Source organism: Silurus meridionalis, chromosome 9 (assembly GCF_014805685.1).
Source record: "Silurus meridionalis isolate SWU-2019-XX chromosome 9, ASM1480568v1, whole genome shotgun sequence".
NCBI classification, from domain to species: Eukaryota; Metazoa; Chordata; class Actinopteri; order Siluriformes; family Siluridae; genus Silurus; species Silurus meridionalis.
This window is the reverse complement of record NC_060892.1, coordinates 10,898,597-10,925,977: the sequence shown is the minus strand read 5'-3', so window position 1 is coordinate 10,925,977 and position 27,381 is coordinate 10,898,597. Positions and strand designations below refer to the sequence as shown.

Genomic DNA, 27,381 nt, shown 5'->3' with positions numbered 1-27,381 from the left:
TTTAAAAATGTGAATATCGGATTGATTATCAATATAAACACTACTGATTAGAAATCACCTGACATGCTTAGGACTCTCCTGAAGGCAAACCAGTGCACATGTGAAACATCTAAGAAAGCAGACTGTCCTCTTTTAGGTTCCACATCAGGTCTCATGAAATACAAATTTTACTTAGTGACCTTTACTTTTCTTAATGATAATAATGCAACTACCTACATTTTCTTTCTTCTAATGTACCAGAAATAACTCATCTGCCGAATTTACACAAGGCAAATTACAGGCTGAGACAACACCACCTAAGTGATTCAGAAACTGGTTCATATTGTACCTGTAGGTAATAAAAGTCATCAACATGTCAATGCATTACTTTAAAATACAATAAAATTCTTGATGGGAATGAGCATGCCTCTACAGAATCCTATGAGAAGATGAAAGTGTAGTTACTGAAATCTGTACTAAAATCTAAATGGCACTTTCAATGATATGTTAAAATAGTCTAAAGCATTTAAAAAATAACTATTGCACAATGGAAGTGAACTTAAATGTTTATTTTCTAAACATTTCAATGTTCAAATATTCTTGAACAATGGAGTTTTTATTAATTTAATGTTTCCAATTTTCAAGTAACTAGACTATAATGGAACACAGTGTTTTATGTAAAAATAATGATGAATGTTCATTTTAGTCAGATGTGAAATAATCAATGGCAACCCACACAAAATACTGGCCGGTCCGTTTCTTTGGATGCAGATATGAATGCAGATTGTGGTTGAAAACACAAACAATGTATTTATTAGAGGACATCATGATGCATTGAAGGAGTGTTTTAGGAATAAATATTCAATTTACACAACTAGTTTTTTTTTTTTGTGTGTCTGTCATTTGCTTCTTTAGATATTTATTCTGCTACTTGTTAGCAACATTAGAGGGGGATGGTAAAACATCAAACTTCTTGGTTTTTCATCAACATCAGGGCGAGTTAATTTTTCCTCTAATAACAGTATTCCTCCGCATGATCTGTACATGATTCTGTAGTGCTCCACTGGCTCTAGAACAGTCAAAGAAAAGTCATTCCAAAAATTTCAAACAGAAAATCTCCAGAAACAAGATCAAATCCTTATAAGAATAAATACTTCAATAAGGCAGTTCTGCGAATCGTCTGGGCACTTCATCAAGTAGAAAGTTTGCCTGTATTCAAAATAACTTTTCATCTTTCAAGAGGTCTGGGTACGATTTGTAGAAGAGCTTCTTTTTGGATCAGTTAAAAATGAAAACACTACATAAAATAAAACTATTCTTATTTTGTAGAGAAAGTGCCAATACTGGCAAACGAAGGAGCTTGTATGTACGAACTCTGAGTGGGTGCCAAAACTTTTACTCTTTAATATCATCTGGAATGCCAAGGTGTCCACGTGTTAGTCGGTAGCACACGATTAATAGAAGGTATCACGACGTTCTACTGGCACATCTTGACGACAGCACCGTGATGGATGAAATGGTGGTATCAACCCTGTAGGTCAAACATCTTCAAACATTGGCTGGAGCAGCAGTATGCTACAAAACTCACCGTCGTTCTGTTGAAAGAAAGAGGAGGAAAAAGAGGAGAGAATACGGGAAAAAAGCTTTGAAATTATAGTGACGTGACAAGCTTCACCTACACATTCCTGTCAGTCTCTTTTTCCCCCTCTTTTCCCAACAAGCACAGACAGAAACGCACATGAGCCCGTGCTCCTGCTGACTACTACTCAAGCTCTCTAGCTGCACCTGACTGGTCCAGACGTAACTGGCCGCCCAATTAGATCTCTTAATGCACGCTGTGGACCTAAGATTAGCCAATTAGCCGTGCTGATTGTGTTAGGATGGGTTAGGATGGGAGATGTTGATACAGAAATGCTGGTGTCCTGTTACTAATGGGCTGAGACAGACAGAGAAGCGAGACAAGGCCTGAACGGCCAGCTCATCATTTACCAACATGGAGGATCAGTGGAGGAATCAGGGCACCAGAACACAACCTGCAAGTATGTATGATTCAGTTATTGTTACCAACGTTTTGGTAACACTTTCTATGATGCCAATATTCAAAAATCATTGCAACTGTACTCATAACTCTATTTTAGCTAATATTAATTATTTAAAGTATTTATAAACTCTAATTACTAATGCCCAATAAATCTCCAACAATATAGTACATAAATCCTTGGAGATCTAAGGCGTTATTAACAAATTAAAACTAATAATTCACTGAAATGTCAATTGTAAAGCAATTCAAACAACTATTTGCTAACGATGTTAAAATGTCATAAAATTATTAAAAAATAAATTTATGACGTTAAATTGTCCACTGAGTGCTTCCAAAAATGAAAAAGATCCTCAAATGCATATAAATAATTTATTGTGACACAAATAATTTGTTTCTTATTTCCTGATAAATTTTTTGACTTATGTATCTGTGTTTTTTCCAGGTTACTGCAGCAATAAATTAATTGGACTGCAACTTAAATATTTACTACTAACTTAGCTATACTACTACTATTACTAGTAATAAACAGCAAAAAAAAAAAAAAAAAAAAAAAGATTTAAATAAAAGATTTAATGTAATGAAAATGAGAATACAATTCAACTGAAAAAAGAAAAAAAAAAAAAAAGATTAATAAATAAATAGATCCCCAAAAATCCTAACAAAGCTCTTAGGAAACGTGACTACATACAAAATTGAGTTTGATGCTGATTACATTACTGCTTTAATGTGCCCTTGTTGACTTTCCTTTTTAACTTGATCGCTTTTTATTAGTTTATCATTGCAAAGTGAAATTGGCTGGATGAGCCCGTGGAGGCCTGAGGGAAGTCGAAATAACATTGCGTTTCAGGAAAAGAATAAAGTACTTTCCGATTTGATTTTCTGTTTTTTTTTTCTTTTCTTAAAAACTTAAAAAAAAAAAAACTACAAAGAGGCCATAAATGTAGCAAATTACCAATAAAAACTGAAAAATTTCAAGAAGTGAAAAGAACTTTATGTGCTAATAAAAATACTTCATCTGTAAACAAAAACTTTTCCATGCTTGATTTTTCACTCTTATGTGGCAGGTGAAGCATTCTTGTAAGCAGTGAGAAAGAGATAAATAAGGGCAAGTTAAAACCTGTATCAGAATAAAACGAGAGAGAGAGAGAGAGAGAGAGAGAGAGAGAGAGAGAGAGAGCGCGTTTGCGTTGTGACAGCAGTACCTCCTGTGCACTCCAGCCAGCGCTGTGTTTTTGAGAGGAAATAGTTTGGGGTAGACAATAGTGAACATGGGCTGGCTGCAGCGATGGCAGTGACCCAGAGGACACTGAAACAGCTCGAACAGACTGCTGGGCAGCAGGAACGCCGGTAAGAACGCAGAGTCTAAGCAGAGGGAAGGAAAAGAATCCTCAGGAGCTCTCAAATAACTGAATAACCACAGGTTCCAGCATGCTGAACCTTGTTCTCTTCAGGTACAAAAGTATCTTAGCCAAGGTTCAACAGTCAATTCTACAATAACAGCTCATTCATTATTACTTTTACAGCAGAAGCTAAAATAATTAAAGTCTAATAACATACTTAGTAAACAGACAGTAATTACAGACTTAATAATAGAAAAAAAAAGAAAATGATTGGTGATTGTTGATATGATGACATTTTGACTATATAGCCACATTAAAATGAGACCTAAGACAGCATTAAAAATGTTAAAAAATAAAAAAATATATTCATCACATATTTAAAAAAAAAACAAAAAAACGAATTGTTGGCAGATTGTTGTGGTATGAACAAGATATAATGTAATTGGCTCTGGATGAGGGCGTCTGCCAAATAGCGTAAAAGTAATGTAATGTTTAATTGCATCACCACACCCCATTCAAATTTTTCCTTTCTAATCTCAGAAGAGTTGATTCATATCAATTAAATACATGTTTCGATTATTATTTTAAAAGCCGTATGAGTCAGTGTGCTGGTACCACCCATCACAGTACCAACAGTTTGGGAATTCTTCCTCATAGCCCTCTGGGCACAAGAGGGTTTCTAGACATGAGACAATAAAAAGTTTGGTCCTTTGTAAGCTCATCAACAGGTGAATGTGTGTCTCACCCTTCTTGTTTCTGCTGTAGGCTACATCCAGTTTTCTCATTGCCATCTCTTCTAATGTCAGCACACGGTCAGCCTCGGTGCCGATAGCCTTCACTTCAGAGGGCAGAGGCACATTCAGATCTCCGAAGTTCAGGGACAGCTGTGTCGCGTCAGAGACATGTGGAGAAACGCCACACCTTTACACACACACACACATGCACACGCAGAAGGGACTGTGTTAATCTGTTCACATGTTCACTATACTCTTAATCATAGGAAACAGCCTGGCTGTTTTAACTGGCATGTTTTAGTGACTCGATTCGACGTGACTCATGTCTGCCTCAGTACAATAACCGCATGAGGCATTTCCAAAGACGACATTAAATGCCATATAACTCTGCAGCTGAAGTGTGAGCGATATCTAATTACTCACATTATTGCTCAGATAAACTGCAAGAATATTTCCAAAGGGCTTTAGACTCAAAATAATGTCAAAATATGAAACTTCTCTCATTTCTTTAAAATGAAAAGCAAAAAACTCATCTAATAAGCTTGAAAAAAGGTCTTGATTTACTAAGAAAATATTTAAAACTAGTCAAATTGTCAAACCCAGCACGTAATACAGTAGTGTGACATGCTGGTGTGATGCTGCCAGATGTAAAGTTGATTACGGATTATTTTCCTAACCAACAATCAACCTGGGACTTTTTAGTGGGGGGAAAAAACCTACTGAATGATAAAACATTTTAAAAAATGACACTGGGGCTCCCAAAGTTTCCTTAAACATTTCCTCACAGAAAAACCTCTCACTTTCAATCTATTAATTATTAGATTGCGATTATATTATGTGGCATTCCTAATGAATTATTATTATTATTATTATAGAAGTGGTTCATAAATATAGATCATTGGTTTGTTCTGAAAAAAATAATAAACGCCTTGTGAGCAGTCAGATTTGAGAATTCTTCAGTGGTATAATGGGTTATAGAGATCAAACCATAGTAGATTTTACAGATGGCAATAACTAGGTTAGATCAAACTGGCTGAAAACCAATTAATCAACTGATAGTTTTTTTTAAATGGATACTGGATAAAAAACAAACAAGCATTACACTCCATGAAAAATAGTACTAAACTTTTTCCTTAAAAAAGTGTTGAATCATAAAAATGTGGCAAATGAAATAAAATAAGTATATTCTTTATATCAATAATATTCGAGGAAACTAAAAGATGTGCATTCAACAAAAATAAACAACCAAAATGAATAAAAAGACAATTCAAATAAACAGTACGTGGTGTCAGTGATTCGCCTCTAGAGGCCACTCTCGTACTGTATACCGCAACCCGGAAACACTATCGGTATGCAGATAATAATTTGCTAATAGCTGATAGTTGCAGCAGTCAACTATCAATGCAGATAATAGGCAAAACCGATCAATCGGTCGACCCCTAAAGGGGTTATAAATCACAACAGGCAATCGTGGTATGGTTTGTAGTGTAGATTGGCAAGGAAAGTGGGCGGGTTAGCTGTGTCATAATTTTCTTACTCATATAATCTGGATTTCTTGATGAGAACGTTTTGGGTGACAGTTAAAAGATCTGCATGTTTTGTGATGTCATTTACTTATACATGTTAGAGATTTCTTAAACACAGTACTACCATTACTCTGACTGCTCAGATTCTCACCCGTTGCAGCCGATGACCTTGTTGTACAGGTAAGATGGCAGACCCTTGAGGTGAACGTTGTTGTCCACAAAGACAAACTGCAGCTCCATCGAGCGTCCGAGATCTGATGAGCAGAAGGACGGTCATTTAGCTATTCAGATAGCGTTTAAAAAAACATCTCTCTAGGTATATTTACATCGTGAGAAGCACATTTGGTCAAAACCCTGAAACGAGTGTTCTCAGCAACCTAAGAAAGCCTGTAATCCTGAGATAGATAATAGCATGCCTTCCCTGGAGATTGAGAGTCTCTGTAGATGACCAGAAAGTGAGACAAGATAGACAGACAGACAGATCAAAAGCAATGGAGGGACACAAACAGAGGGGGAAAAAGATAGACAGACAGAGATATAGACAGTAAGAGAGCAGCGGCGCTCTGAACATCATTATGAGAAGTATTTCAGGCTCATTATCACCCACAATCCCCTGGGCCACTCACAGCGGGTGGCCTATCACAGCACCTGCAGCTCCACGTGACCCTCTCACTAACTTGAGCACAACCAACACATTAGAAAGACTCCACACTGAGACACTAAGGAACAGTTCGAAAATCTTGTGCAATCGGTTTCATGCTGCACTCATATAATCTGGTGGAATCGGGGAGTCTATCACTGCATTTCATTACTCACTTGTGTACTGTACATGCCAAATGTATCTTGGCCCAAGTGAGAGTGCATGTGTCTGTGGATAGCAGCTCTCACCCAGAGGCAGTGATCTGAGGCAATTTGCAGCCATGAACAGCTCATTAAGGTCTGGCAGCTGACACAGCTGACGCGGGAGGCATTGCAGGAAGTTCCGGTCAGCAGTCAGACGCTGCAGGGACACACACTGGTGCAGCTGCTCCGGGAGAGTCCTCAACAGATTCATGGACACGTCCAGAGTCTCCAGCCCCATCAAATCCCCCAGCTCTAGAACAACAATGCATACGCACAGTCAAAGACACACACACACACCCACACACACACACACACACACACACACACACACACACAAAACTTATTCATTCATATTAATATTACAAAAATGTACAATAATTAGGTCTGATAGAGAAAATGACCACACCTCCTTTATTGTAACTGACAGGCACAAAGGCCACGCCTCCTCCTTTAGTGCAACTGACAGGCACAAAGGCCACACCCCCTCCTTTAATTCAACTGACAGGCACAAAGGCCATGCCTCCTTCTTAGTGCAACTGACAGGCACAAAGGCCACGCCTCCTCCTTTAGTTCAACAGACAGGTACAAAGGCCACGCCTCCTCCTTTAGTGTAACTGACAGGCACAGAGGCCACGCCTCCTCCTTTAGTGTATTGAGTTCTTTCAGGCTGTTCTGCAGAGGCCACGCTCACATGTGAACTGGTGTATGATAAAATGATTTAATGATTCAAATAAAAGCATCCTCTTCCTTTTTTTTTGCTCCATATTTCTCACTAATCAAAAATAGCCCTGCTGCTTCTCGTTAGCCGATGCTACTGCCCTCTCCTGGTAATGAAGAGATCAGTCACAGTAACCTTGCAGGCACATCCAGAATGCTCCATGACAGGGGGAACAAGAATGCGTTCCCCAATAAGAAACATAAGGTTACTGACTTAACCATAAATCAAAGCATCTTTCTAAAACATGTTTCTAACCGCTGGAATGCGCATTCAGGTTGCAAAACCACAAAAAAACGTGTCCCATGACATGCTGCACTCGCACCACACAAAGCAGACGAGTTGGGAACAAGACTAGCAGAGCAAAATGAAAAAACAGATACCACATCTGACAAAGCGCAACACACTGCTTCGAGTTAAAAATGAATGTGGTTTTTAATGCAGAAGCCAACTGGGTCACAGGTTGTTGTTGGGAGAAGAAAACAAGCTCCTTTTCATTACATCTAATGCCTGTGGAAGATCATTATTCTTGAGCTTGCCTGAAATAATGCTTACATCTACCAGTTTAGTATTGTAGCATTCATATATTCATAGCAGCATCATTGTCATCACACTCACCTCATAGGACACTAATTTGTCATGTCACTTCAGGTGTTTGTTCATCAAATGAATAAACTGGAACTACACAGTTGAGCGTGAACATCCGGGAAAAACTCTTTCAGCTCCAGTGTAAACACATTGGACTGCCATCTATAAACACTAAACCTGTTTGCTAATCACACAGTCTTGGGACAAACTAAAATCTAGCAGATTGGATCAATATCTACTATAGGTTAAGCCTGGCATACCAGCATCCATGTATTCCTGCATAGTTTATTCTCACTGTAGCTAAAAAAAAGTTGCTAGAGGAAAAGGAATAAGGAAGCCTGCACCAGACCTTAAACACCCCATCGAGATGTTCTCCATGCTCTCTGGCAGAAGTGTTTCCATACGGCTTACTCTTTACTACAAGGAAACCCGAACATCTGACTGCTCAGACATGTCCCAAGTAAAATTCCTTCAATTATCAGGTCACATTCTCTTTATGGAGACTTCAATTTGTTGGCTGTTTTATTTGGATTATATACTATAAGTTTACATTTCAAATTGAAACTATAAGTGAAAGTAACTGAAGTGTTTTCAATTTATTTATAGTTAAAAATGTATTAGACAAGCAGAATACATTTTCAATTTTCTAAACAATTTGTGGACAATGTGCAGAGAGAAGTAGCTTCAATGTAATTTTGGTATACATGCATTAAGGATCACCAAAGGGCAAAACAGTTTCTATGTGGTAGCTTAGTGGTTATGGCATTAGTCTTTGAATTTTATGGTTGTGAGTTCAAATCCCAGCCTCACCAAGCTTCCGCTCTTGGGCCCCTGGGCAAGGCCATTACCCCCATAGCTTCTTCAGATGAGGGCGTCTGCCAAATGCCGTGAATGTACAAGGTGGTATCAAAAGTACTTTATTTATCTATGTTTACACACTATCATCTTCAAATAGTCTCCTTGCACAACCAATACAGCACTCCCTGCATTCCTGCCACTTATATAATGTGTCCTGGAAGTCTCAAGCACCTTCAGCAATTTACACCAGATCAACACAATGGTGACAAAATGGCGATCTTTGAGCTGGATCTTTTAGGAATTTTCAGAGAGGGCGAAGTCCCCAGGAGCCAAATCTGGCGAGTACGGTGGGAGAGGACGGGAAATCATGTGGATTGTTCTCTGACAATCATCATGCACAAGTTGCTGAATAGTTTCAACATTTCCAGGGTTGAGCTCATCGAAGGTCTTCCTGGTCTCGCGTCGTCTTCCGGTGATGTTCTTCCGCTGTTGAAGAGCGCATGACACTCACAACAACTCGAGCGACTAGCTGCAGCATCGCTGCATATCAAATGTTTATGTTAAAGTATGTCATGGCAAACGTCTCTGTGGCAGATTTGCCCGGTTTCACACAGAATTTCACTTTTGAACTTTGTTTTAACTTGCTGTCCATGATAAAACACGCAGACGTGTTAAACCACATAGACAGAATGGCACCAGTTAGCATAATTAGTCTCAAAACTTTTTGATACCACCTCGTATTTACTCACCCATAATGAACCTAAAACCAGCTTTTTGAAAGTGACTGGGCAGCATTCACTGTTCACTGAATGAGTACATTAAAATCTGTCCCGATTTTCATATTCAATACTCTCAGCGACAAACTAAATTAATTAAGAACATGATGGTAAAAATTCATCATTTATTCACTGTCCCAAACCTTGTGGAAGGCATTTCAGCTGGTTGTTGGACAGTCGTAGGTGGCGTAACGAGCGCAGGCGTCCGATCTCGGGGCAGATCACCTGCAGCGCGTTATCACTCAGATCCAGCGACTGCAGCCTCGCCAAGTTACCAATAGCTGTTCAAAGAGGGACAAAGAGAATTGACAAACTGTGTGGAAAAACATGTGCAGACTGATACAAACACAATTTTGAGAAATGTACCTTGTGGAATAAAAGCAATGTTGTTTGAGTGGAGATACCTACAATAGAAATGCTGATTTGTTAGTGACACCTACTGGTAATTTATAATATTACAGACAACACAGTGAAGGAATTTGCACCGGGTCATAAGTCAGAAATAAAAAACAAATCCATTAGATAGAAAGAAAAAAAATCAGGAGGCCACTCTTGATACTCACAGTTCAATCAGGTTAGGGAGTTTTTGTGCCAGATTATCAGGCTAAAAAAAAAAAACCAAGAGAGCTCAGTTCCAAAGTTCATACTGCTTTTAGAGAAAGCTGGCACTATATGCATGAGTCAGTCAGCCATACCAGTGTGGTGAGCGAGTTTCTTTTCATATACAGTCTCTCCAGGAACTGCAGGCCATCATCTTTTAAGAGCTCCACCGGAAAGATGTTTAGGTTCCTGTAGTTGAGGAACAGGTTCTTGTGGCGCTCCTGTTTGGCAATGATGATGGCATCGTGGAGCTCCGAGGCCATGCTCACAGAGGTGGCCGTTCCCTCTTTCACTTCCCCTCATATCACACCCTAAAATATTGGTTAGAATTAGGGACAGTGTTTACAAAACTAAATCACTGGAACACAGAAATAGTAAACTGCTTCTTTACGTCACCCTCTAATGCCAGTAGTCGAAAGTTGCAAAAATAAAAAGTTTATCAAGTTTGCTTCAAAGCAAACATAAATCTATTCAATCTACATTCTGAGAAATAGAGCAGAATGGAGCAGTTACACTTTTCCACTTATTGGATTAAATTTCAAAACCCTTAGCAAATTTACTTACTAATGATGCGTCCCAGTTGTCTTATGCAGCTACTGATACAAAATACTGATCACAAACTAAATTAATACAACTTTAGTAATGCATTTTTTTATAAACTATAATCAGGGTACTCATCACCAGTACTCATCAAATTTGCTTCTATTTTTTTTTTTTTATCAAGTCATTTTGTTCTAATGGTTCTTTTTATTGCAGTTTGTTTCTTGGGGGGGGAAGATGAAACATTTATACCATATGCTTAGAACACATGGATTAAAAAAGGACGAATCAAGCAGGCATCAGTAAAGGCTTTAGGAATCTTTCATCAACATCTTTCACAGCCTTGCTTCTTCATGATATTATTATAATTTTTTTAACCATTTGTGTTTCTGTTGCTTTTGGTTGCACAATAATCCCAACATAATCCACTTTGAGACATTTGGTAACTGATCTGATGTGGATGCCTGAGAAAAGTTTTGAAGCACATCACAAAAGTCATCTATGATTTTTAAGAGTCAAGTGCATGTTCCTATCCAACAAACAGTCATTTAAAAATCTTCATTTTCATTAAACAGATAGATGGAGAACATGCTAATATGCTAATAAAACACTGAACCAACATGGCGACCATTCCACCATTCAATGCCAAGCACCTTCACCATACAACAAGACAATGACCAGGAGCATAAGTCCGAGCTCTGTAAGCGTTATTTACAGAGTCGGTTGGACTGTTCTCTATCATGAATTGTCCTGCCCAGTCTCTACACCTAAATCCCTTTAAACTGCTCTGGGATGAATTTTAATCACATGCATGGAAAAGTATTTTACCTAAATGTTTGGAGAAATTAAGTGTCCGGATGCAAGGCGTGTTAAGGGAGATGAATATGAAGTGGAGCATGTGGACAATTGGATCCCACTTCATGTGGTGTTTGGACACTGTACCTCCTTTAATGTTTAAAGGCTGTAGAATGGAAAAGCTGGTGATGGATCTATGATGATCACAAATTTTGAGCTATTTTATGAGTTGCTCAGACGCTCCTGGTTCCATAATCTCAAATGACTGTAAAAGACTGTAGAAAGGACATTACTCATAATCTTACATCCCGGTGCTCATGCTAGTTCTCACTCTCCGGTGTTCTGTATTGTTTTAAAGATTTATAATCACACTCTTGATATGATCTAAATATGGATGGGTTCCCCTTCTGAGTCTGGTTCCTTTCAAGGTTTCTTCCTCATAACATCTAAAAGAGTTTTTCTTTGCCACAGTCACCAAGGCTGCTCATCAGGAAAAAATACCCATCGCCCACCTTAACTGTTAAATTCTGTAATGCTGCTTTGAGACAATTTCCGTTGTGAAAAGTGCTATAGAGATAAACTTGACATTTATATATTTGTTGTGCCAAAGCGAATCTCACACTGTAAAAAATCCTAGTTTGCAGCAGAGAAACAAAAGGAACATGCACGTGTGTCACTAAAACCATGAACGACTAGGTGAAAGATAATCGAGAGCACTGTACAGTGTGTCTGTTCCTCCTTTGAATTGTGCACTGCTCAGGCTTAGGGTTTAATCATGTGCCTCAATACCCAGCATGCACTTTTTATAGGGCACTATTTTTATTTATTGTTTTAATAGTAACACCATCGTTTTGTCACTTGCTTTTTTTTTTTTTACAAATAATAATAATAATAACAACAACAACAACAACAACAATAAAAAATATATTTATCCCACAAATTATTATTACTATTATTATTATTATTGTTGTTGTTATTAACCTCCCTCTTGTTTTTTACAGCAATATTGGCTAATTCTTAGCCTAAATGTTAAGAGTTGAAACACTGAGTTGTATACATAAAAAAAAAACCTATTATATATGTAAAAAAAATTATAATACTAATAAAATACAAAAGTACCCGGTGAGAGTTTTGTCTTTATATTACACACTTGTATTCTGGGGGGAAAAACCCGCCTACTCCCTTACGATTGGCAGATAACTATCACTCACGGGCACACCTCCGAAAAACAGCAAATCATTGATCAGAAAAGACAAGACTCCGCCCACCCCGCCAGGGTACAGGAAGTGGCGTTTACCTGAATACAGATAGGAAATAAAGCCGCTTGGCTGACTACAGAAAGCTAACGCTAAACAAGCCAAGCAAGTCAGAGCTGCTCAGAATAGCAGCATGAACCGTCTACGGAAGAAAATCCCAGAGTAAATTAAATACAGGTGTTTGTATTAGCACATGCACTTACACTTACATCCCGTAGCTGCGCGTATGTTGACAGACGGAGGGCTGCTGATGCTCCTAGGCCTTTCTGTAAGCAACCTCAAACGTCACAGCACGGGAGGGCACGATTGGTTGAGCAGATCACGTGATTTAGATTCAAACATTCTAAGTTTTCAGTGGATGAAGTTGATGCTGATCATATAACTCATTTCATTAAAGGTTGTGGAAAGTGAACTTAAAAAAAAAAATACACCCGGGAATGATAATCTCCCACCTCATATGAACATGATCGTGCTTCACATAACAGCCAAAAGCTTGTGGACACCTCTCAACCACATCCATATGCACCCCAGACCTCCTTACCCAACATCTCTACCTAACCTCAATAACGCTCTTGTAGCTGAATGAACTGAACCCCCACAGCGGCGCTCCAAAGTCTAGTAGAAAACCTTCGCAGAAAAGTGGAGCTTCTAACCGCAAAGGAAGAACCAATTTCATGCGCATCGTTTAAAAATGCCCACATAGTGTACATAGACCTGATGATCAGATGTCTACATGCTTCTGGCAATTCAGTGAACAGTATATGTAAACATTTATTTTGTATATTAAATAGCCCGTGTTTATCTAATGACTGCGGTTAAGACAGCCGCATCTTGAAAATACCGCACTTTTTTTTGTGTTGCGCATCTAATCGTGCACTTACGGTATGGGTGGCGGGCGCGGTCAAAATAGATGTAAAGACGCTTCAGAAAGGCGTTTCCGTTATACAAAGACAAAAAACTTTTACAAATCTCAGTGCATTTTCAATCACGTTTCACATCTAAACATTCATAAAACATTTTTCTTTATGGGTTTGCTCAATCTTTCAAATAATTCTTATTTAGAGTCTCACTGTCTATTAAAGTCGTAAATTTCAAGTTATTTTACTGTGGAGTTTTTGAGAAAATTGAACGCAAAATCACTCCAAGCATCACTGCATTTTCAATCATGTTCCATATTCAAACACTTATAAAACGTTTTTCTTTATAGGTTTGTTCAATCATTTAAATAATTCTTGTTAACAGTGTCCCTGTCTATTACTCTATTACATTTCAAGTCATTTTACTGTGGAGTTTTTGAGAAAAATGAAGGCAAAATCACTCCAAACATCACTGCATTTTCAATCATGTTCATTCAATCTCAGTGCATGTTCATCATGTGATTTTGCCTTTACTTTTCTCAAAAACTCCACAGTAAAATGACTCGAAATTTAACAGAGTAATAGACAGACACTGTTAATACGACTAATTTAAAAGATTGAGCAAACCTATAAAAGGACAATGTTTTGAGTGTTTAAATGTGGAACATGATAAAAATGCACTGATGTTTGGAGCGAAATTGCCTTTAATTTTCTTTAACAACTGTACAGAAAATGACTTGAAATTTAACAATATAATAGACAGATCTGAGTAAAGATCAATTAAATGAATTAGCAAACATTTAAAGGAAGGTAAAATAAAGGTGATTTTACTTTTACATTTTACTGTATAGTCTCAAACACTATACATTAAAGATGTTTTACAAGTGTTTGCATATGGGCCTTGATATTATATAAATTATTACACCACAAACAAGAAATTGTATTAATTGTGCTTTGATAATTTTATTTTATGTCTCTTTGGGGTTTTTTTAAATAACGGAAACACCTTTCTGAAACGTCTTCACATCTATTTTGACCGCTCCCTGGCTGGCTTAACCGTGTATTTTCAAGATGCTGCTGGCTTAACCGCAGTTAAAATGTTCCCTTGAGGGGGCAAAAGTCAACCTTGTTTGAGGGTTGAGGGCCAAAAATATTATATTATATTCAAAATAAAGTTCCCATGGTTCTCCTCATTAATGATGTCAGTATTAATAAATAAAGGAATAGATACTTTGTAAACTACTAGTGTAATATTTAAAAATTATTCTAGTTCATTGAAACTTGTAATACAATGAAAACCTCATCAAATCTCATATGTTTAAAGCTTCCACTGACAACTACCCCAGAAGATTATGAGGAGAAAGAAGAAAACGTAATTCTGGTATAGTGGTAAACCTTATACTGATAAAAGAGAAAGCCTTCAGTTGTTAACATGTCCTAAAACCAAAGTATCCTCCTTTCGTATCCATTTCCAGTCATTTCCTGTAAGAAGACTGCAGCCCAGGCCTCCTCTTTATGGATAGTAAGATTCACATCGGTGCATCGAATTAAAAAAAGTGTGCATTGTATTCAAGTTGCCATTTTTATCATGATGCAGTTTATAACATTTGCATAGGTACTAAATGACTTTTAAATATATATTTATTAACAGATATGCTACACCTATTATTTATAAAGTGACCAATATTTTATACCTGCTGAACCGTTTCTCAAGCGCGTTCTCTCAGCACCACTGCTGCTACATGAATATTGCGTATCACAACACTCCGGAGATCGAGGCGTGTCCTAAGAGTCACATAGAATATAGATTTACATGGCAGAGGTCATGATCTTACATGATCTTTTTTCTTTTTACTTTAACAAACTATCAGCAGAGTCTGAACAAAACAACACGAATGACAAAGCTGGTGATCCGAGTTTATTTTTTTCTTAGCAAATATCACATACACACTCGCACGCACACACACACAAAAAATAAAAAATTAAAATTAAGATCCAGCAATGTGCCACTATGAACAAAACCTTCATTATTGATATCAGTCATATTCATTGGGCACTTTTTTTTCCCTTTCCTTTTTTTCCTGCAAAACAACAGAACATGAAACATGTTGATAAAGTAAAAGGTTATTTTTTCTTAAAACTTTGAACCATCAGACTTGAAGAAGCAGCTTGGACCACAGACCTTCCTCACGTTCCACCTTCTCTATACGCAGCATCTTGAGTGCTGTATCTTGAAAACATATATATATCCTGTCCTTAGTTAGATCTTTAAACTGTATTTTATTATACTTTTTTCTTTTTACAAATATCAGAATAGTGTTTGAAAATAAATGTTTGCATGGAATAGTTATACAACTATATCTAGATGGAGCGTTTCTGTTCTAGTCCACATCATTACCCTGCTCTTAGTGAAAGGCGTGTACCTGTATACTACAGAATGAGGTCCAGATTCAGACATGCAGAAAGTAATGGATGATGAGCAGCAGTGTGATGAGCAGCAGAGCAGAGAAGCCCTGAGGAATTCGAGCACCGTGGATATGACGAGGCTCGAATGGAAACCCTGCAATGGTACTACAGATTTGAAATGAATCTACCTTATATGGACAAAAGTATTTTGACACCAGACTTTTCCAGCCATATGTGGTTCTTCTCCAAACTGTTGCCACAAGGTTGGAGGCAGGCAATTTTATAGAATGTCCTTGGGATGCTATAGCATTCAATTTTCCCTTTACTTGACCCAAACCTGTTTTAATGGCCCTGTGCACAAAGCCAGATCCATGAAGATCTACTTTGCATTGGCTGAAGTGGAAGATCTCCTGTTATAGAGCTCTGACCTCAACCCTATTGAACACCTGTGGGATAAATTGGAACACTGACTGCACCCCAGGCCTCCTCCCCTCCACCAGTATGTGTCCGAATGAGCAAATCTACACACAAACACTCCAAAATCTAGTGAAACATCTTCCCAAAAAAAAGATATTAGGAAATTATTATAACAGGAAATGGGACTAAATGTGGAATCAGATGTTGAAAAAGCACTTTAAATCTTAGTCAGGTGTCTACAAACCTTTGTCCATATAGTGTAAATATAAGGATGAACAGATACAGGAATCAGGACGATGTTGCTTTAGGTACTGACAGATTAACTGACAGATATTCAGTTTTGGCACTTTAAACCATTAAATAAAAATCAAGAAAACCGCAGCAAGTCTTCAAAGGTTTGCACTGAAAGCAAAGTCGCCTTTTTAGTTGCATTTACCAAGAAGAAAAAAAAAATAATAATAACTTTGGGTTTACGATGAGAAATGCACGATCGAGCTGTTCATTGTTCACTCGAACATTGCTCTGGAAATAACTGCTGCTTCATGGAGGTGGTAGCTTAGAGAATAAGGTGTTGAACTTTGGATCTGAGGATGTGAGTTAATTATCCCAGTCACACTAAACTGGGCAAGGCTGAGCCCCTGAACAAGGCCCTTAACCCCATAGTAGTATGAATGAGATAAAAGGAAGTCACTCTACCAAATGCCATAACAGTAAATCTACGTTAGGTCTATCTTTAGGTCGACTTAAAACAAGATGGTAAATACAAATATTTTCTTCTCAATTTAGTCTGGATTGAGTTCCACTCACCAGCCAGTTCTCCGCTTTAATACAGCAGCAACCATCTGGGGAGGGTGAAAGCTATCATGCACTTCCTCTGAGACATGTCAAGCCATCCAGCTGCATCTTTTCAAGCTGCTGCTGCGTCATGAGGCGGTGCAACGCCTATCCAGCATTCGACATGCATGAGCTCACAAACTCCCTCAACTGGCTGGAGTTCCTGTGATTGACATATGAGAGAATATGCTGTCCTTCACATCCAGACAACACAACCAGTTTTGCTCTTTTAGACTTAGATAACTGTGGCATAATCAGAATTAGAAATAATTTTGATATATTAATAATTTAATTTACTGACCTGCCAATCTATGTAATAATTTCTTCTTAAATCAAAATAATTCTCTTCTTTATAAGAATTTAATTGTAATGTAATTCAGGTCGAATTTTTCCAAAGTATCACACGCGCATATCCCAGAATGCTGCTCATCAGAAAGTTTTGTGGCAGGTGAAAGACTGGTGGAAACATTTTATAATAGAGGTGTAGCATTAAGTGCGACATCTGAACCGATTGTCGGCACATGCCGTATTTTAAAGCAGCTGAGTATAGAGCAGGAAATGATGAGGACTGATTACTACTGAATTCCGCAGCAACCCGTTTCACCCCTTCAAACAAACTCCATCTGTTCTGAATGTTGGCTGCATGATGTATAAATACAAGGGCAACAGTAATGTCATCTCTTTTAACACACGGCCTAATCTATTTACCGTTTCTTCGATTTCCAAAGTGGTTCAGCTTTCTGCTGCCCAGCACAAAACATCGAAATTCACCAGAAGCCATTTGAACAATACTGACTCAGAAGTCACCAACGTACAGTCAACACCAGTCTCTGCAATACATTTTCCATTCATGTTTGAATTTCAACACAATACTCAATAAGGAACTTACAAGAACAATAAAGCTTGAGAGAAAACATAGAAGTTGGTGAACATTTGCAGGGGGAAAAAGAACAACATGAATAAAGGACTGTTTCACCCGGACGTCTCAGCACCACTCCCGGCCCCATTTCAGCATAACAAAAAAAAAAAAAAAAAAAAAAAAAAAGAAAAGAGCAAACAAAAAAAAAAAAAAGGCATAAATTAATATGTCAACAAAGTTCCAGCACATTTGAAGCTAATTTATAAGGCCTTTTTCTCTAAAAATAAATAAGAAACAAATTGGAAACCGTATAGGGATGTAAGAAAAGCAGCGAGTTTGTCTGAAAATCCACGACACCAGCGCAACTCCACCACCAGGTCGTGGACGGTAGTGTTTGAGGTTTTACACAGAGCACTAACAGTGTCTTCTTTTTTTTTTTTTTGGCAGGGGGGCAAAGAAATCTAATTTTCTTTATGTACAGGTTCATGAAGATTTACAAAAAAAGGGGTGAGGTAGATAAATGCTTTAAAGGAGAAACAAACAAGTCCCAAGTACAAGGAAAAAAAAAAAGAAAGAAGAAAAATCTCTCAAACACAATGGGGATTTTTACAGTGATTTTAAACACATCACAAAAATAAATCTAAATAAATAATCAGGATACAAATTGAAAATAAGTAAAAAAAAAAAAAAAAACCCTGGCATGACTCAAAGTTGTGAAATGGATGAAAGGGACCACGTTTAGATTTTCTGCATAGATTTGCCTCTTCATCTCAGCATTAACGCTACTTATGTAGATTTGAATTTTAGCAGGCAGTTGAATGGGTTTCCATAAGCATGGTGGAAGTGTCCGTCACTATTCCATAAGAGCCTAAAATTCAATTTACACAAACAAGGAGTGCATTTAGGGCGTGAAATTACTTCTTAATGTGTTTATGATTTGGAGCAATAGGAGACTAAAATAACGCAAATAAGACCCTGTTTTGCATCATATAGTTTGTGCGCTAAACCTCAGACCTTTCTGCATGGAGTATCAGCTGAAAAATGCATCAAAAGATGCATCAAAACCAATACAGTTACCAGTTCGATACTGTGCTCATTTATACCCACTAATAGATGTAATAATATTCTGATGTCAATATCAAGAAACCAAACTTCTGTGTGCTCTGTAATATATTAATGGCATCAGGTCATGTTAACAGCAAGGTGTGTAAGAGCAGTGAGAACTGAGACACACACACGCACTACTCTTGTTCCTAAAAAGTATTCTTTTTGCCCTCTGCTCCTTCAAGATATAATTGATGGCACTGCAATTTTAACAACCAGGTTTGCTGACTCTGCTCTGTGTGCGCTCAGGGTCGTATTTAAAAACACCATGATGCTCTAAACATACTACTATATAAGCAGCACACGACAGCAAGAGACAAACAAAGCCGAATAAATCATCCCATGAGGCCCCTGAGTGCTTAATACTCAGTTTTTGACTCATTTCAGTATTAGTATTAGTGAGAACTCCCCCCAAAAAAGACTTGGTCTGGGTCAAAAAATTACTAGAACTAATGACATTTTTGGCCAAGCTTTAATATAAATAACCTTTAATGTAACGTTTGTTAAGAGATTGTTTTGTGTTGGGAAGGGAAAAAAAAAAAAAACGTTTAAGGTGCCTAAAACAAAGGTGATCTCGAAAATGATGGTTAGGATTTAACCTGAGAATCTGATTTGATAAGACACAGTGTTGAACTGCTAATACAGTCTGCCACCATGAACACAATAACAGGGATTTGTACCGTATACATTTCATCCCGAGAGAGAGAGAGAGAGAGAGAGAATCATATTTTCAAAAAATAAAAAATAAAAAATATAATGCACTCAACAATGGGGAGGGAAACAAAATATTAGGGGCATAAAATATAAATAATATATTTTCCTTTTTTTTATGCAAAAGTACAAGATGGTAGTGGACACTAAAGGATTTAACCCGAAGGACCTGCTTTACACAAACCTTTTTTATATAATGTAATTATATATATATATATATATATATATATATATATATATATATATATATATATATATATATATATATATATATATATATATAAAATTTCAGATATGTATTACAACCACAAAAAGAAAATGAGAAGAAAATAGCAGCTTCTTTCAGTACAGACATACAGAAGTTCGTTTGAACCGTAAAAAAAAAAAGGTAGAAAAGTGACAGATGAATGAAGTTTGCTCTGTGGTCCAACATTTGACAGACTGTGATGGATTGGGGTAGGGTGGGGGGGTGACTAAACTATTTGGGAAAGAAGAAGAAGGGAAAAAAAAAAAAAAAAAGACCTGCACTTTTTCACGACACGTTATATCCCTTCAATTACACCGTGCTTGCCGTAATCTCTTCTAGCTACCTTTAAAACATTTTTTTGCTATGTGGTTAATTGCATGTTAGGCCTTTTAAGGATCTTGTTTTCGTTTCTGCAGCCCAACAGCTCCTCCTGTTTCCTTCTGAACGTGGCGGGGCTGAACGTTTTGCAGTTGAATCGAATGTACGAGCCCTGGTCAAGAAAATAAACAAGAGGAGGCAATCTAGTGAAAAACCTCTGCATCGATCGTAAATCAGTCAAGCACAAGAAGAGCTGAAAAAATAGGTATATATATATATATGTATATATGGATAGATAGATATATACACACCAGTGTAAAAAAATGTGGAGTGTCATATTGGCTTTTGTGCGCCTGCAAGAACACGAGCGCAGCAAGAAAGACGGCGAGAAAGAGGGTATATTACCAAAAAAAAGAAAAGAAAAGAAATGATGGCAGGTTTGAAACTTTCTGCTCTACTATAAAGTAGACAGACAGAGTGGGCGGAGTCTCTTCTTGTTTGATGAGACTCCTTGTTAATGGCGCCACCCGGCTTTGAGCAGCACTGTTACCCCTCTGGCTCACTCTTTTTTTTTTTTTACTTTTTTTTTTTAATAAGAGCTACCATGTCTTTGGACACCTAAAACACAAAGTGCCTCTTTGTTGGAATAATGAAATAAGTATTTGCTCAATTAAATTCCACTTTACAATAATGCCACCTCACCATGACTGACAAAACCTGAAATGTGAAAATCCCTAGTTGGAAATGTATAAAAGTAACAAAAACACTATAAAAGGAGGGAGTGTGCACTCCTTGGAAGTTACTGTGTGTTCCATATTGTTTCAGGTTTTTTTCCCCCGTCAGTGTTGGCCGTGCTTCTACAGTGATGGCGGTAAAGTTTGCCACCTGTCTGTCAGTTAACGCAGGTCGGAACACACCAAAAAAAAAAAAAAAAAAAAACACTGCGTCACTGCGCTATGACGAGAGGTTGACAGCCTTGACGCCTTTCTGCCTAAGTTTCCTTCGTGGAGTATTGTTCCGGAGAGGACGTGGTGATTTGACAGAGTGGAGTGGGAGTTCTCCGGAGTGCCAGCGAGGCTTAATGTGACCTAAGGAAAAGAGAATAAAAAGCGGCCAGACTGCCATCAGCACACAGATGACTGGGGCAAGGGCAACGTGCGCTCGTTCTTCCTCCCCCCGTTCATGTGCGCGTAAGGCTGTGCCTCGTTGAACGAGCTTTGCAGCAGCAGCACCGGCCCATTGGTGCAACATTTGTCTGTACCCGAGGAAGGCGAGGAGGGGGAGGGAGAAGGCACCAGGGCTTTGGTGCATGGCTCCAAGGGGACGTTCTCCATGGTACCTAGGTTCTCCAGGTCCAGCTCTTCCGTGTCCGGGGGCTTGTTTTCTTCGCTGTAGAAGAAGCTCACCTCCTTGAAGTTGGGATCCAGATCATCCTTGATGCTGCTGATGATCTCCAGGAAGGTGGGACGCATCTTGGGGTTGTACTGCCAGCACATGCGCATTAGCTCAAACCTGAAGAGACACATCAAAAAATGTTTTGGCCTGCAACTAAACTTTACAATGATAAAAGGAACATGAAGTGAATTTATTACAAAATATAAATACCCCTAATCCTTTCCAGAAATATCATTCACATATTTTCATATATTTGTTATACATAATAACATTGTCATATTTTTTTAAACAAAACAAAAAAAAAACCTACAACAGAATAACTTTTTTTGGGAAGTGTTCACATTAGTTTCCTGGCACTAACTACAATCTGGCTGGTTATGCTAAACGTCCACCATGAGGTGGGTGTGGATATGGTACATGAGTCCGCACTGCTCTGCAGGGGGTATCTTGGTGTTGCTGAGATATAAATCCATCAATACCTTGACCAAAGCAGGTTGCTAATTATGAAAGAATGAGTTTGCCTGAGACTGGGAATCGCCCATGTTTACACGATTCAATGGCGCTATATTTTCGACATAACTCTTGACAACAGGTGGCAGTGTGGAGAGGAGACCAAATGCAACATGAACACAGACAGCAGCTACATGCCAAACACAGCTGCAGTGTTCTCATGATGCATACCCAAAGCCTGTTGTCGTGCAAAAGTAAACAGAGTGTTTGTGATCAAATCATATAGCTGAGCTGTTGAAAAGCCTTAAACAGGTATAAGAATGTCAGAGGAACTATAAGGCCATGGCCCTGCTCCTATTTTGAACGAGGAAAATGAAAGAAAGTGATGCCTAACTGAGGGGCATTCCAGTCCACCGCCTTTAATTATACACAAACAAGCTAAGAATATCAGAATAGTTTACAGAGTGCTGCAATAAATACCACCTTTATCCCTGTGCTAAACTCATTTCACTAACACACACAGAGTAACAAACCCCAGAACCATAGCGTGCGCACGCACACACACACACACACACACACACACACACACACACACACACACACACACACACACACACAGAGGTCTCCTCTGGGAGAGACGTCAGCTGACAGCACAAACAGCGGTTACAAATACACTCATATGATACACACTTGATCTCTGGCAAACAAAAACAAAACCTGAGTCTGAGTGAGGTAAACACACTGCAAAACACCATACTTCAAACAGTTCACTGTGGCCCACCACTGAGACAGTGGACCCAATGCCCTGAGCTTGTTTTTCCCTGCATGGCCACTTTATGAGTTTCCACTGAGGAGGGAGGGGGGAGGTGGATGCGACTGCAGCACCTTCAACTTAAAATGGCTGCACACACATTTCAGGAAAGCCTGTCAAGTTGGATTGTGTGTGGCCATCTGGCCTGACACAGATGCAACAGCACAGGTACACTAACCCTATTTTACCAATACCTAGGTTGGATTGTAAAAATGTGTGTAAAAAGTGTATAAATGGGATACTGGATTAAAATACAAAACAAATACACACTCCATATAACTTTATTACAAAAATAAACAACTAAAAAACAATTCTAAATCATGAAAATGTGCTTAATCTAATAAATATGAATATAGAAATTAATATAATGAATTAATTATAAATAAAAAATATAATAAAGCACTCACTGTGCAGCACGCGGTCGCTCATGTAAAAACAAACAGCACGTGGCATCAGTGATTCACATCTAGAGGCCGCTCTTGTTACGACAGTGGACTGGACAACGGAAAAACTAGCTGTACGGATTTCTGCCAATAGCCGATAGTTCCAGCAGTCTACTATCGGTGCCGATTAATAAGCAAAACCGATGAATCGGTCGACCTCTATTTTTTTTTTTTTTACCTGCGTCTAAGGCACTGTAAACTCCTTCCTGTGAACATCTGCTTTTTAACATACATGAAAATCCAGATACCAATAAACGGCACCAGTGAGATCACTGACACTTTGCAGTTACTCAGATAACAGTACTAAATCTACTGGACTGATCCAAGAGTTAATAGAAAAAGAAAGTACATTTCAGGACAAAATGTTATTAAACATGCTCGGTTTGATTAGATGAGAACAGCGAGTGTCATTATAAGTTGTAAAGATTAATCCTTAAAATGTTCCTTACTTACAAAGAATTGGATGAGCAATGAATATGACTGACAGGCAACAGCACCGATAATGAGTTTAGATGAATCTATAAATGAATCCAAGTAAATGTGAAGTGGTTACGTTTGGTCTGGCAGTGTTGCTTCTATGAACAAAAGGACTATGGCCAGTGTTTATATATTTAGCAAGTTTATATGTTTAGCAAGTATTTGGTCTGATGAAATACTTTTTAGGTCTTGTCCTCAGGAAAGTTACACAATAAGTTTAGCTCATCAAAAAAAATAAGCTTATTTAAAAAAAAAAAAAGGAAGGAGTGTAAGCTACACCTTGTTGTCATCATACTGGCACTCCAGCAACCGTTCTCGCTTTACTATCACACACACGAATGCTCACACCGGTCCTGACGTCTGACCACTGCTATTTAAAACTCGGCTGGGTCAAATCAGTGTGTCATGTGATACGGCACATGCAAAACACGTAGAAGCCGGGTGATGGCATGCCAGGCTCCTGACGTTAAGAGCTGAGCAGCGAGTTGACTCCAGTTGATAGAAGCATAGATGGAAGCAATCTAGATGACATGTTGGTTACTAACTACGCTCATCTCTCAGTGTCTCCATTACATCAGATTTGTTTGTAGGTAATTTGTCTGTGGTGAGATCTGTGAGATCACGACATGATTTTTACAAGACTTTAATTGATATCTAATGGTCTACATTCATAACCACACATGACAGTCTAACATCTGTCTTTAATGAAATATGAACTTGTTCCCCCGAAACACCCTGCACAATGATTTCTCAGGTCAAACACAACCTCAACAGATTCATATCAGAGCTGCAGCAGAAAGTCCCTTGCTCTACTTAATTCTTACTTGCTCTAACAGAGCATCGTTTCCATAGCACCCACTCGCATGGGGACCTATACTGCAGACCTTACACTTAATCTAACACTAAAACAGATTAAAGCATGTTGTTTAGCACAGAACAATTGTTAGCAAATTGAGTGAGAAGACTTTTTTGAACATTTACAGAAGGAGTCTCCAGTGTCGGTGCTTTGCAGGGTGGAGATGGAGAGTTTGCAGGTTCTTTCTAACATGCCAAGCTGCATTTTGACTTAAGTCTTATAAGAATAATTAAATCACAGTTTACTATACAAGTATATATATATATATATATATATATATATATATATATATATATATATATATATATATATATATATAAAATAATTTCTAGCAAAAATAAATAAATTAAGAACTAGAAAGAAAAGAAAAAAACTCACATCATATCCGGGCAGTTGTCAGGTTTGTCTAGCAGACCTCCCTCCATGACGAAGCGCAGAACTTGCTCATTGGACATGCCCTGGTAGGGCTGCTCGGCCAAGGTGGCTATCTCCCATAACACCACGCCAAACGACCTGGACAGAGAAAGACAGTGAGACAGAGAGTGAGTTTTATTATAATTTTTTTTATTATTATTATTGCTGCTTCGGACAAAGTGTGACAAAGCAAGAACACAGTTTCAGTGAACAATTCATAAAAAGGTAAACCACTATATAATAATTATACAACTTTTACACCACCACTTGAACATCACCCAAAGATTTAGTATTGGTTGAGAAACATCTCTCTGTACGTACATCATTCCAAATATATCATTACATGCTGATGTAACTCACTTCATAAGCAGCTTCTCATTTATGTTCAGACATAATAAAATACTGTACAAAAAATGACCACCAGCACAAATGTGAGCTCTTTAAACATTAGCAGAACAACAGAAGCTATATGGCTACTAATCGAATGTTACGAACGGACCCTGGTCGGATCAGCTGCAGCTGCGAATGGAAAACCCAGAAGGATTTCTCCTGCAGGTTTCCACAGAAATGCTGTCAGTTGAGAGTCACACAAGGTTAATATTTCTACCTCATGTGCACTGCGATTAGGCTTGCTTGCCAACGCTGCTTGAAACATACAGGAGGAATTCCCCTCCATTTCCTCACGCGTAGATTTAAGAAAAAGAAACGTGGGTCTGTGTAATTTGTAGGTGTGTTTGTTTAGCTGTATGACATTTTTCCTGTGAAGTTCACTTGAACATTATAATCTTTTAAAGCAAAATGCATGCAAAGTAGCAGAGCTACTAATGTGAGCATGCCGATTTTATATGCCGGCAGATTTATATCAACATACTTGCTCTAATAGAGCATCGTTTCCACAGCAACCACTCGCACGGGGACCTATACTGCAGACCTTATACTTAATCTAACACAAACAGATTAACGCATGTTGCTTAGCACAGAATTATGATTAGCAAATTGAGTGAGGAGAATTTATTAAACATTTACAGAAGGAGTCTCCAGTGTCAGTGCTTTGCAGGGTGGAGATGGAAAGTTTGCAGATTCTTTCTAACATGCCAAGCTGCATTTTGACTTAAGTCTTATGAAAATGTTAAAATCACAGTTTGCTATACAAGTAGAAAAGTATAATGTGCTGTTCTTTACTTAATAAAAATAATGGTTGATGTGGTATAAGAGGAATAAAACACTTCTAGCAGCCCAATAGCTGCAGCTTTAATTAGCTAATAATCTTTAATTGGTCTGTTTTGACATTTCGAAGATCTCACACACTGGATTAAAAAGTTTTAATTCATTTTTAAAGGACTATAAACTTATCTAGAATAAAAAGCCGATCAAAGCACCCACATTTCCTAAAAGGTAATCTACATATTCATGATTGTATGCTTGGTAAAAATTAATATTGGCAAACTATTTTCTAAAAAAAAACATACTCTATCAAAGCAAAATTCATTTATGTATGTGGGGGAAAAAAAAAAACTATTGCTGAAAAGTAAATGTATGGAATGCGACCTTACCACACGTCAGACATAGTGGTGAAGACGCCGTCTTTGAGGGATTCCGGAGACATCCAGCGCACCGGCAGCAGCCCCTTCCCACCCTTTCTGTAGTAATCTGTCTCGTAAATGTCCCGCGTCATGCCAAAATCTACATTCAAGACAAATGAGGTGAGATTCCACAATTTCTATATAGCAAAGCCTATTGGGCAGCCAAACACAACACGGAGCTTATAGGCTTACGTTTGCACAAAACTTACTGATTAATAGCAAAAAAAAAAATCTGAGCATGGCCTGGCTAGACAGCCAAATTCATCTGTACTGACTGAATATTTACAAAAAAAAAATACATCTGAAGCAGATGTTGCTGCCTAGATAGAGCATATACATATTTATTTCAACCACTTTTTCCATTCCACTAGATCACGGTGGACCAGAGATGGATTTTTCTCTTTTAAGATTCAGAAACTACCTCCAATTTTGACAGTGAAGTCTTCAGCCACCATGCAGTTTCTGGCTGCCAAGTCTCGGTGGACAAACTTGTTGGCATTGAGGTATGCCATGCCGTCTGCAATCTCTCCTGCCATCTGAATCATTTTCTTCAGTGGTGGCAAAGGCAGGCTGGATGTGTTCTGAGGACGAGTGGAAGAAAAAAATAAAAATAAAAAAATGGAGAGAAAGGAAGACAGCCTTGAGCACTGACAAAATACATCTCCATC

General features: G+C 38.1%; 2 protein-coding genes and 1 long non-coding RNA gene across 9 annotated transcripts in view; 1 reads left to right on the top strand and 2 right to left on the bottom strand.

Moving 5' to 3' along the window:
* Positions 1-763: 763 nt before the first annotated feature.
* Positions 764-12,886, bottom strand: lrrc28 (leucine rich repeat containing 28). 5 transcript variants are annotated; one of them, XR_006927002.1, is made up of 11 exons: positions 12,735-12,852; positions 10,036-10,251; positions 9,904-9,944; positions 9,707-9,744; positions 9,484-9,621; positions 6,509-6,715; positions 5,772-5,874; positions 4,106-4,281; positions 3,223-3,382; positions 1,379-1,574; positions 764-1,048 (listed from the first exon to the last, which is right to left on the bottom strand). XR_006927002.1 is itself a non-coding variant. In XM_046858225.1 (11 exons), exons 2-11 carry the CDS (start codon positions 10,201-10,203, stop codon positions 992-994), a joined length of 1,095 nt encoding a protein of 364 aa, XP_046714181.1. In that variant the 5' UTR covers positions 10,204-10,251; positions 12,735-12,852; the 3' UTR covers positions 764-991. The 5 variants fall into 5 exon arrangements, 4 of the variants coding, with proteins under 4 accessions (XP_046714181.1, XP_046714180.1, XP_046714179.1 ...); XM_046858225.1 differs by having other exon boundaries at positions 1,568-1,574; XM_046858224.1 differs by having other exon boundaries at positions 764-1,574; positions 12,741-12,886.
* LOC124391563 lies at positions 12,552-14,895 on the top strand. The gene is made up of 3 exons (XR_006927003.1): positions 12,552-12,708; positions 14,713-14,769; positions 14,864-14,895. It is a non-coding gene; the product is annotated as an uncharacterized LOC124391563 (long non-coding RNA).
* Positions 14,896-20,011: 5,116 nt separating this feature from the next.
* igf1rb (insulin-like growth factor 1b receptor) overlaps positions 20,012-27,381 on the bottom strand; it is a 73,641-nt gene continuing 66,271 nt past the window's right edge. For all 3 annotated transcript variants that reach the window (XM_046857840.1, XM_046857841.1, XM_046857842.1), the window contains 4 exons: positions 27,135-27,294; positions 26,684-26,813; positions 25,095-25,229; positions 20,012-21,796 (listed from right to left, as the gene is read on the bottom strand). In XM_046857840.1, coding sequence (XP_046713796.1) covers positions 21,409-21,796; positions 25,095-25,229; positions 26,684-26,813; positions 27,135-27,294 — 813 coding nt within the window. In that variant the 3' untranslated portion in view covers positions 20,012-21,408. The remainder of the gene's footprint in view (positions 21,797-25,094; positions 25,230-26,683; positions 26,814-27,134; positions 27,295-27,381) is intronic.